Source organism: Ascaphus truei, chromosome 2 (genome assembly GCF_040206685.1).
Source record: "Ascaphus truei isolate aAscTru1 chromosome 2, aAscTru1.hap1, whole genome shotgun sequence".
In the NCBI taxonomy this organism is placed as follows: Eukaryota; Metazoa; Chordata; class Amphibia; order Anura; family Ascaphidae; genus Ascaphus; species Ascaphus truei.
In genome coordinates, this window is record NC_134484.1 from 219,959,603 (window position 1) to 219,971,696 (window position 12,094).

General features: G+C 40.8%; 1 protein-coding gene across 1 annotated transcript; it reads right to left on the minus strand.

Moving 5' to 3' along the window:
* Positions 1–338: 338 nt before the first annotated feature.
* On the minus strand, positions 339–11,861 carry LOC142488189 (uncharacterized). Its single transcript, XM_075588563.1, has 5 exons — positions 11,855–11,861; positions 3,023–3,283; positions 1,547–1,624; positions 393–1,181; positions 339–346 (listed from the first exon to the last, which is right to left on the minus strand). Exons 1-5 carry the CDS (start codon positions 11,859–11,861, stop codon positions 339–341), a joined length of 1,143 nt encoding a protein of 380 aa, XP_075444678.1.
* Positions 11,862–12,094: the final 233 nt, after the last annotated feature.

Consider the following 12,094-nt stretch of genomic DNA (forward strand, 5'->3'; position numbering starts at 1 on the left):
AACTTCACGTGTACAAGAACATACTTGAAAGTTTGGAAACAACACAGTCTTCAGCATACATACAATAGTAATTAGATAATCTGAAGTCAACAAAACAAGGTCAAAGACATATTTTCTGAATTATAACATTTATTTTTTTTGTTCCTTTTGCGAGCGAGTAACAGGCCTGCTTGTTGTCTCTTGAATTTTCCTTTTTCTTTTGCCACCAACTTTAGGCACAACAGAGCCACTTTGAGTGGCCTCTGGCACTTCACGGGCAGGGCTTGTGGCCAGTGACTCACCTACAGGGCTTTTGGGCAGTGACTGTTCACCTACGGGGCTTGTGGCCAGTGACTCACCTACAGGGCTTGTGGCCAGTGACTCACCTACAGGGCTTTTGGGCAGCGATTCACCTACAGGGCTTTTGGGCAGCGATTCACCTACAGGGCTTTTGGGCAGCGATTCACCTACAGGGCTTTTGGGCAGTGACTCACCTACAGGGCTTTTGAGTAGTGACTGTTCACGGACAGGGCTTGTGCCCACTGACACATGTGAGCAAGTTGGTAGACACTGCACAAGTGATGGTTGGTCTGTTTCATGTGTGTCTTGTTTTGTTTTTGTCGCCTCCTTTGTAGGTGTCTGCTGCTGAATTTGTACAGATGGCAGCGGTAGGATGTCATCAGGAACCTGCACAGCAATGTCTGCTACTTGACCGGTAACATTTGGGCCTGGTGAATGAATATCAGATGAATGTGGTGAAAACTGACCTGCATGAACAGATCCTGGCTGTGAGGTGTTGAATTGTGGTACATTAGTCATTCTCCAGTAATTAGCTTGTGTTTGCTGAACAACTAATGCTTCGAATGAGGTGTTGATTTTTTGCAACTGTTTAGGCACTTCAATGAAGACTCTGTGGAGATGTGCCAATTGTGAAACTGTTTCTTCCTGCAGTGCAATCATCCTTTCCAGCACTGTCATCAGGTCAGAATGGCGACGATTTTCTGCTTCCACAATTTTTCCCTCAGAAGCTACAATTGCATCATATGTGGTATTTGCTGGACGTTTTGGCGGTAAAACAGTTTCAATTGGAACCTCTTCATGGTCACTTGCTTGTATTTGTGTGTCTATGGCGGCGGCGGCGGCATCATCATCATCATCATCATCATCATCATCATCATCATCAAAATCCTCTTCATCATGTTCTACAAATAAATGTACACATTATTAAATGGCATGTTAATCTCTGCTGTATTACTATGTAATTGTACTGTGTCATAAGTAACAACTAACATGTTTCCATACGTTTTATAACCTCACATTAAAAACTACCTTGACTTAAGAATAATGTTTGGACTCAGTATGAAATATGAGTGAATGAAAACTTGCTGTAAACTCACAACTCCTACATGATAGTTAACATCACTAACACAATACAAGTTGGCTTACACTTCATTTTCACTGACACTAAGTAATCCTATTTAAAGAAGATGTGCAAAACAAATAATGAACATGACAACATAACATATAGAAGAGCACATATTATATGGCCACCAACTGATACACTCACCTTCTAGGTGTGTTGAGCTGGCTGACCCAGGTGAAGACACTTGTTCAGTCTCAGGTGACACATGTCCTTCAGGGGCAACTATATATAACAATAACATAAGTTTTACATTTACATGTGTAAATATTGAACAAACAGTTATTGTATGTTCTGTATTTATGAGTACCTAACAGCATCATTTCCTTAACCCAAAATGTGTGTGTGAAAGTGAACATAAATAGTTGTAATAACAATGTACATGCCTGTGTACTTAGAACTTTTGAGTTCCCTAACATAAAACATACTATGTTCCTGCAGTAATGCGTGAGGATAAATAGATTAAATTTGAACATAAAAATCATATGTTGTGTAGTGATATCAGTATCATAATGTACATAACTATCATGAGATGACCATTCACAATGGTTATCATGAAGGTGGTCATATTGCACAAAGCGTTGTTTTTGGTAGAGGATATGTGTAGTACATTAATATAAGATGTGGCACACATGAATGTGGCTGTGACTAAACAAGACAACACATGCAGTGTGTGATAATGTGTCGTTGATAGTAGTAGTTCAACTATAGATATGAGTGAACTAATGTGTGACGTACGGTTTGATAAGTAATGAGTTGTTGGGGCATTTAGTAGCTAAAGTGAAGCTTTCAAATGAGTGTGATTAACTTCAGTTGTGCTAGTCAGGTTGTAATAACGGTATTCCCTTCCCCAAAAAGCCTAATCAGCCACACCTTTCAATTACTTGAAACAGGTGAAAATGGTGTGAACTAAGTTGACCCTAAAATGAGGCTGTAATTAGTGTGTGTGCTGAACCCCACCCCCTCTGTTGAAGTGTATGCTGTGATGAGATATTAATTGCAGCTGCTTTAACACAATGGTAGATGAGCTAAATAGTCGTGTGCAGTTTTTAAGTTATGAAAACAATGACATAAAATATGATACGTGTGCCTCATTATGCTGTCTGTATATGAGTTAAAGTAAAAATGGACCTTTTCATAAACAACTATAGATGTGTTAGTGCAAGTGATGTTTGTAGGCCGTTGCATGCAATATATTTGATGCATGCTTAAAATAGGCAGTAATGTCATGTTTGTCGGAGTAAAATAAATAAAATACACAATAATATTATACATATTTCTGTTCTGTACCTGTAGCTAGTAATAATTTCTCATTAACATGTGTTACACATGTGTACTACCCTGTTGTTCCCCATCTTCGCCCACCATCAATTGCTTCCACTGCAGCAATGCATTTTGGGAATTCACATGTAAATGAGCACGCAATGGCACGTGCTATATTAGTTACTGCTTTTAGTAGGACTACAACATATATGTCTATTTTGAGATATATATATATACAGAATCAGACATATACATATATAGATGCAGGTATGCTTATATTGTGAAGACAGTATAAAAAGCAGTGTAACTATGCAAAATAACTGTAAGCAATGACACGCCTAGTACAGTAATATTTCTCACCTGGTGGAAATTGTGAGGGGTAAATTCCTATATCACGGTCACCAGGTAAGCCTTCCACGACGACGGGAAGTAATTTTGCCCGAAGCAGCTCCTCCAATGGACTTAATATGAGACGTTGTGGTGTCGGCCCACCTCCAGTGCCAGTAGCATGCACGCGTTGGTGTTGTATTTTCTTTTTCAATTTGGACCTAATATCATCAAATCTCTTGTGACAATTCCGCTTGTCCCTCACATGATTCCCACACGCATTGACACCAATGACTATTGTGTCCCACATTTCTTTTCTGCTTGCTGAACTTGTCCGCCCTTGAAAAACATATAAAATATATGAGGTAAATGATTAATAATAGAAGCACCAGTTTCCTACACTGCTAGCTGTTCCAAGAGATAGCAAACATGCTGTTTTAGGTGTAATATGTGAAGCACATGAGCATTCACTACTAAACCTATACATGTAAGCAAGGTTGCATTCATATTGTATGCAGTTATGGCAAATTGACCGCCTGTGTTTAGTTGTCCTTGTAAGGCATGATAAAAAGCTGTGTTTCCAGACTAATGAACATAGAAAGATATTGTGTACCCATATTTGCATATGAACAAAACTCAGATGACCTAGGATCACATGTATTTGAATAATAAATGTAAAGGTACACTTACCTAGTAAATGTCCATATATACTGTCATAGTGCTCCAGAATGCCAGTGACAAGAGCTGTATTTTCCTGGTCATTGAAGCGAGGATTACGTGGCTTCTCCACACGTTTCTTCCGAGCAGGTTTAGGGTCAGAGCTTGGCTGGTGCTGACTGGACTCTCCTTCTTCCAATGGAAGAGCCTCCAAAAGCTGCCCACCAGCAAGCACGCCACCACCATCCACCCCATCTGCAACTGCGCCACCAGCAGCACTCCCAGCACCAGCACTCCCACTCCTAGCACCAGCACTCCCACTCCTAGCACCAGCACTCCCACTCCTAGCACCAGCACTCCCACTCCTAGCAACATCACTCACACTCCTAGCACCAGCACTCCCAGCACTCCCACTCCCAGCAACAGCACTCCCACTCCCAGCAACAGCACTCCCACTCCCAGCAACAGCACTCCCACTCCCAGCAACACCACTCGCAGCACCAGCACTCCCACTCCCTGCAACACCACTCTCACTCTCAGCAACATCACTCCCCTGAACAGTACGTTCACTCCGACGCGTACTCGCACGAGTAGCACTCCCACTCCCACCGGCATCACTCTTCCCACGCTTTGCGGGCATACTTCCAGCACTCACAAAAAACAGACAAGAAATGTACAGGCAATCACACGAAACACTTCCACATATAAAACAAGACAAAGATGTAAACAAAACAACAAAGGACAAAGCTCACCCAATACACAACAAGTCTCTCAGTCAATATGCAAATCTTCAAACAGCCAGCTCTGTGCGTCTCTCTCTCTCTCACTCCCAACAACACAGAGAATGATTAGCAGTACACGTTGCCTTTAAATATGGCGCGCAATCCAAAACATGCTTGTTTCGCCTGATTCAGCAAGATTTGTGATTGGGCAACCTAACAGCACCGCGCCACGCACGCCGATACACCTGTGTGTGATCGGCTAATCATCGTGAGAGTGGGCGGATTTGTTTTCGGGTTGATTTTGAATGTATTCGGCACTTACTGCATACGGAGAGGAAAAATCGCCAATAACATGACTAATCGGTAAGATTGCCGATTTCACATAATCGACGCTTACTGCATGAGGCCCTTAGAGTTAAAAAAAACATTAACTGATTCATGTTGTTTTGTCATTCATTCTTATTCATTGGTGTACTTTTGGTGTGGGGGGGTTGGGTGTTGTCAATGATTATGATTAGCAGGAATGTAAATAAATATTTATTTTATTTTATCAGGAACCAAAAAATACAAATAATACATAATGCAGTCTTTATTAAGTTCTTCTGGCAGATTGAAATAGGATAAACATTTAGAAAACATTTGTAAAACATGGATAAACATGAATAATGCACATTTATAAGAATATTTAGTAATAATATATACTGTAATGTATAATATATATATATATATATATATATATATATATATATATATATATATATATAGTAATATTATTTTTTCCGTCTTTATCTTGTTCCTCATTCTGTGCACAGTACAGTAGTTCATTGAGAGAGGAGAAGTTTTGTGTACATCATTACTGCTGTTAATATACTGTACATTTGACTGTACAAACAGATTAGTCTGGACACAACACCCCACCTCCCCCCAGGCCACCCTTTTTTCCTGAAACGACAGGAAAATAAAAAATCAGTGCAGTTATGTGCGTACTGTATTATGGCATTGTGTGATGTGTAGTACTACTGTACTGTAGATTGCTGGTGCTGCTTTCTCTGTAAAGAAATAAATTGAGCAGTTTGTAGGCAGTTACTGTACTACTGTCAAACTAGTCTATACTGGAACTACTGTATACTCTGACTAATGTTAAATACTATGTAACCAGATGGCTGGTGCTGCTCTCTCTGTAAAGAAAAAACTATAACTACTGTATACTCTGACTATCAGGAACGAAAAAATCTGTGCCATACTTACCTGTATCATAGTGTACTTACAATACTACAGTACAGTACTACTTTCCTGATGCTTGCCCATTACGCGCGATCACAATGGGCAACACAGTCGCAATATAGTCTATGTATTTATTGCAGCGTTCCACAGTGAGTACATTGTTCCAAAACCTCATTATGCCTTTCAACAACTCGTCCTTTTTGGAGGGTTTCACCACTTTCCGGATATGGTCCTTCAGCTGATGCCAGACCATTTTGATCGGATTGAAGTCTGGCGATCTGTCATTGGAAAAAAAGGACAATTAGTTTAAGAGATACAGTACATAGTAAAAACAGTGGGGAAAAAATGAGACACGGTTACCGCACTTACTCCGCTGGCGTCTTCACCCAGTTGATACCGCACTCAAGGATATGTGCTGTTGACGCGGTTTGCTTCGGATCGTTGTCCTGGTAGAAACGGTGACCATCCGGGAACTCGCATGTGATGTATTGCACTATCTCAGGGACAATGTTGTCTTGGAAGAAAGCTTTATTCATGATTCCTATAGCAAGAAAAGAAAAGTGCTCAAAAAACTGCACAATAGTACAGTACAGTGCATACAGTGAGGCTACACTAGGAAAGTACACTGCATAAGGCTACATTATATTTTATATATTTAACCTTCAAATATGACAATGCATCCTTGTCCACACCTAGAGATGGCACCCCACACATGCAGCTTTACGGGGTGTTTTTGCCGCGGCTTCAAAGATATGTGGCCTTTTATTGTGGAATGCAAAGGTTGCAAATCTCTCCAGCGACACATTAAATTCGTCAGTGAAGATGTTAACCTGGAAAGTTTCTCCACTGTCAATCCATGCCTGGGCCTGGACCACTCTTTTTATTTTGTTTACGTCACGTATCATGGGGTACGCTCTGTAATGACATGGAATAAATAATTTTAGCGGTACAGTACAGTTTCTTAAACATCACTTTTACCTCCTGTACTGTCCAGTACTAACCTCACACGTCCATATTTCCATCCAATGCTGCGTCTCATCTTCTTTATGCTGGTCTCGGATACAGTGAGATTGTGTTTGTATTTGACCCTTAATGCACTCTGCTCATCATTCTCCTCACTTGTTTTGTCCACCAGAAGTGTTGTCTCCCTACAATGTAAAGAAAAACAATCCGGTAAGTATAAATATTAGAGACAGTAGATCAACAGGATACAATATATTGTTCTATTAATATGCAGCAATATAAAAAATATATATACTGTTGTAATATAAATATAAAATATATATATACAGTACTGTTGTAATATAAATATACAAAATATAAAAAATATATACTGTTGTAATCTAAATATAAATATTAATAATATATATACTGTTGTAATACAGTATAAATATAAATATACAAAATATATATACTGTTGTAATATAAATATAAATATAAAAAAAAATATATACAGTACTGTTGTAATATAAATATACAAAATATACAAAATATATATACTGTTGTTCTATAAATATAACTATAAAATATATATATATACACTTGTAATCTAAATATAAATATAAAAAATATATATACTGTTGTAATACAGTATAAATATAAATATACAAAATATATATACTGTTGTAATATAAATATAAATATACAAAATATATATACTGTTGTAATATAAATATAAATAGAAAAAATATATATACTGTTGTAATATAAATCTACAGAAATAACAAAAATATAAGATAAAGTACTGTAGATCTACAGTACATTATTTAATATAATTTTTTTTTTTAAGTTGTATAAATATACTTATGCGTTTGTGTACCCTTGGTGCCCTTTTGCGTTCTTTGTTTTTTCCATGTGCATGATAGCTCACGGTGGTTGCTGGCACAATGAGGCCAGAAGTAGCTAACCAGCGTTGGATAGCAGCAATTCGGTTTCCGCTCGTGTACATCTCCTTAATTCGCATGCTGAGCTCCTTTGAATTCTTTTTAACAGACATTGCTGCGAGTAGAAAGAAATGCAAACACAAGAATGTATATTCGATGTTTAGTCGATGTGTATTCTATGTGCAGTGAATCCACAAAATGGATGATATATTTATACGGTAATGACTCACATTAGAGTACGCCCACTTTCAACACCTGTACCTGGTCACCATGCATAAAAGGTTACACACTTTGCATAGCCCACCACTCGATGATCTTTATCTGAACTTGCCCTTGTCCAAATACAGCATTGTGCCACCTGCTTCCATGGATCAACCCCGATTCTACGGACGCAGGAACCCACTCGCCTTTGCCGTGCCTGTCATGCAGAAAAAGCGAAAGGCGGTTGCCATTTCCACGCCAAGGCAAAAGCGACAGGCTAAGGCCAATAAAGAAAACCTTCTGCTGACCCCAAAGGCTAAGGGTTTTCATAGACGTCAGCCTTATTATGTCAAGAAGAAATACGTTGATGCTCTCTCGACGCAAAACGAATGGGAGCCAACCCATCGAACCCACAGACCACTTCCTCCCATACGCTTTGACGACTCTGCCGCCGCTGTCCCGGAAATCTTCAGCCCATCTTCTCCACCCCTCGTCCTCGACGCTGCCGCTGCCCTCCCGGAAACCCACAGGCCATCTTCTCCAGTTCTATCCGACGACACTGCCGCTGGTGCCTGTGAAATCCATGAGTCACTTTCTCCTTTGCTCTTAGACGACTCTGCTTCTCGCCCGGAAATCCAAAGGTCACTTTCTCCATCCCTCTTCGACGACGCTGCCGCTTCTCCTCTACCGGATATCCACAGGTCACCTCCTCCACCCTTCTTCGACGTTGCTGCCGCATCTCTCCATGAAACCCACATCTCATCCTCCGTTTCACCCATCCACCCAGATGTCTACACGCCATGCACAAGAAGCAGCTCGTTAGACCGGATTCTGAATGGGATAAATGTGGATATCCCCGGGAACTCTATTGTGCTGGCAAAGATAGATTTGCTTCTGGAGACCATGCTAAATGTGGAACAACGGATACTACATATGGATCAATGGTTGCTAGATATGGATCAATAGATGCAACATATGGATCAACGGATGGATCGACGGATGGAGAAGATAGAGGCTGACATAGCGGGTATACATCATTTGCTCGGTGTTCATGTCCCTGTTTCCCCATCGCCGGAGCAGGAGGGTGGCATGGATGTGCTGAATGGGAGCATCGACCCCCTTCCATCACCAAGCGCACCCCCTCCACCCGAAGATTTAGTGTACATGTATGCCATTGAGGAGGACAAGACAAACCCGTCAAGACCACGCCAGGAGACAACACAGCGACCAAGACCGGAGGAAAGCTTCCTCCCAGACAACCTACCATCGCCCGTCGCCTCATACACACCCGCTCCCAGAAGACCTACATTCGCTCGCATCGATACGGTGCCCCGACATCACCCTGCGTGATCTGCCACAGGCGCTCAGGGACAAGTATAGGGTGATGAGTGCTGGTGCACCACACAAGTATGCTTTGTTACTTTTTAAGCACCATGTGCCCTACTCTTTGTACTGCGATTGGGCCTTCAGAGTGAACTACGAAGGAAATCGCGTAAAAAAGGCGCTTCCTGTCAATTTAAGAAAGACCATTCTGGGGGAATTGCGGCACTTTTATACAATTACAGATCCTGCAATGAAAGGCGTCGGAGACTGCATTAATGGCGTTTTGCGCCATGCAAGGAATCGGCCATGGACGGACAATGTGATGGACTTTCTGGTTTAATCACGGGAACTGTAAGACCATACTGTTGTGCTGAACTGTACTGTACATGTTTTGACCTGCTGTACTTAAATAAAGGAGATGTTGTTGTGTTTTTTAACTTGTATTTATACAGAAATGTTTTAACTTGCTGTACACAAACACAGGACCTGAACAATTCCAGTCCCTGAAGGCTGCAAACAGGCACGGTTTTCAAATGTCACCCTGAAAACCGGGCCTGTTTGTTGCCCTCGAGGACGGTAGTGGTGCAGGCCTGACTGACTGTTTTGCACACCATCCCACTGTACTGTATATGTTTCTTTAATAAAGGAGATGTTGCGTTTTGTACACTATATTTTATGAATAAAGATTTTTTTTAATCACAGGTAAGACCATACTGTTGTGCTGAACTGTATTGTACATGTTTTGACCTGCTGTACTTAAATAAAAGAGATGTTGTTGTGTGTTTTTTAACTTGTATTTATACAGAAATGTTTTAACTTGGTGTACACACACACAGGACCTGCACCATTCCAGTCCCTGAGGGCCGCAAACAGGCACGGTTTTCAAAGGTTACCCTGAAAACCGGGCCCGTCTGCTGCCCTCGAGGACTGTACTGGTGCAGACTGTTTTGCACACCATCCCACTGTATATGTTTTGACTTGCCGTTCTTTAATAAAGGAAATGTTGCGTTTTGTATATTTTATGAATAAAGAATTTGTTTTTAAAACATGTGACTGTAAAACATACTGACTGACTGTAAATGTTTTTACTTTCTATACATAAATGTTTTCACTACTGTGGCAGTAAATCAAACACCTGTTGATGTTTTGAATTGCTGTGCACTTAAAATGTTTCTACATTGTACATTATTTGTAAATAAATGTTTTTGTACTTACTCCACCAATAAAAGAACATGTTGATTTGTTTTACATTGATCCATTGGCTCCTTTGCTACTGTAACAAAATACAGTGTTTCTAGAATGTACACTACTGTCCAGGCATACTGTACTGTATACTGTAGGCATGCTCAGTACAAGACTATTAAAAAAAAATAGAAGACACATACAGTACTGTACTGTACTGTATGTACTGGCACTGTATAGAAGACACATACTGTATGTACAGTATAGTAATACATGTAGAATAAATGCATAGTTTTTATTTTTTCGGGTTTATTACACAGTATACTTATATTAAAAAGTATTGTAAACTGTACGGCCGGAAAACATCAGCATACTGTTTCAGGTACAGTATTCTATCCTAATCAATAACAACGGCCACTAAACTGTAGACTCCGGTACGTGGGTTTTTAAATCCGATTCAGCAATGTGCAGGCATTGTTACACAAAGCGATATTATCCATCGAAATCCCTCATTTAGCCGTTTTCTTTTCTGAGGAAAAACAAAAAGAAAAGTTTTACTGTATTGGTCAGCCCCCTAAAGAAGTTCCCTCAGTCAGTCCCACCAATAATTTTCTCAGGGGGCGTCTCCTGTTCACATGCGCATGCGCTTACTGTAGATGTGATGACATGCATATGCGTTTCAAGAAGGTTCCAATGCGCATGCGCCTAGCGTTCCACCAATTGTTCAGTATCTGCAGCACAGTACTGGAGAAGCCGCTCAGCCAATAATATTGCTTACAGGAGAATCGCTTGACTTTTGAATCGCGCCGAAATTGATACTGTATTGTCAAAATAAAAAAAACACAGAATATAATACGGCAACAATACTCACCATAGAATTTCCCATTCATCTGGTGCCGGCGCCAGGCCACTGCCAGTCCAGTGTTCTTGATCATCCACGTCGATAGTTTGCAGCGGGACTAGTACACCTGTAGTGAGCTGATGAGGCTAGAAATTGCTTAGGTACATGCAAGCTTGATCGAAACTGCACTCGAAATCCGGCTTGCTGGATAGACAGCAAGGGTTGTAACTGACGGTGGGACCGTTATTGGAAGCCGGTGCTGGTGCTGGTGCATTGCTTGGCAGCGACTGTCGTTTCTTAGTTGGTTTTAACACGACCTTTCGCCTTTTGCCGTCTGCATGATAATAGATACAGGAAAAAGCCGGTGATACTGTACACACGAATACCCTCCAACAAATTGTGGCTCAATACAATAAAAACAGGGATCAATACATTACCTTTTCCTTATTGCACGCTTCCACGTATGAGGAGCTGGCGAAAATTTGTAAAAGTCATAGTTTTCGATAAAATACTGATAAATTTGAACAACTGTTGCCATCTTATCATCTGTTGCATTAATCGCGGCCCATATCAAATACGCGTAACTTCTGTCGGGTTTTTGGAAAACGGGCTGCACTTGAACACTCATGGCAACAGCTCACTGGAGAATACTGTAACAGAAACTGGTCTTTGTCTTTATTTAATATGAAAAGCCTAAATTGATACATTTTTGCAACCTCTTCCTTCAGTCTCAAGGCCAATTTACAATAGCACACTGTGGTATCTTTTTTAAACGAAACACCTGCAAGTCGACACATTACTGAAGCGCATGCGCATTACAATTCATGCATACCTGCCATTTGGCGGACACGCGAAGAATTGCAACCTATTAAATCCGAACCATTCTCAATAAACGCATCAACCGCGCGTCAACCGCGCATGACCCGCGCATGACCCGTGGCTCAGAACACAAAATGAATGCGGCATGCCCGCCGTGAAGTGTGTCGCATTCCAGGAAAAAGCAAAGGAAAAACCGGCGATGTGTTAGAATAAAATGAGCCGCAGCAGTAGAGGCAGAGGGCAAAGACTGGGA

Excerpts from the sequence above, each read along its gene's own strand:
- LOC142488189 (XM_075588563.1), bottom strand. Across the intron at positions 1,625-3,022 it reads CCCCTCACAATTTCCACCAG|TTGCCCCTGAAGGACATGTG; the intron begins GTGAGAAATATT and ends TGTTATATATAG. Across the intron at positions 1,182-1,546 it reads CAGCTCAACACACCTAGAAG|AACATGATGAAGAGGATTTT; the intron begins GTGAGTGTATCA and ends ATTTATTTGTAG.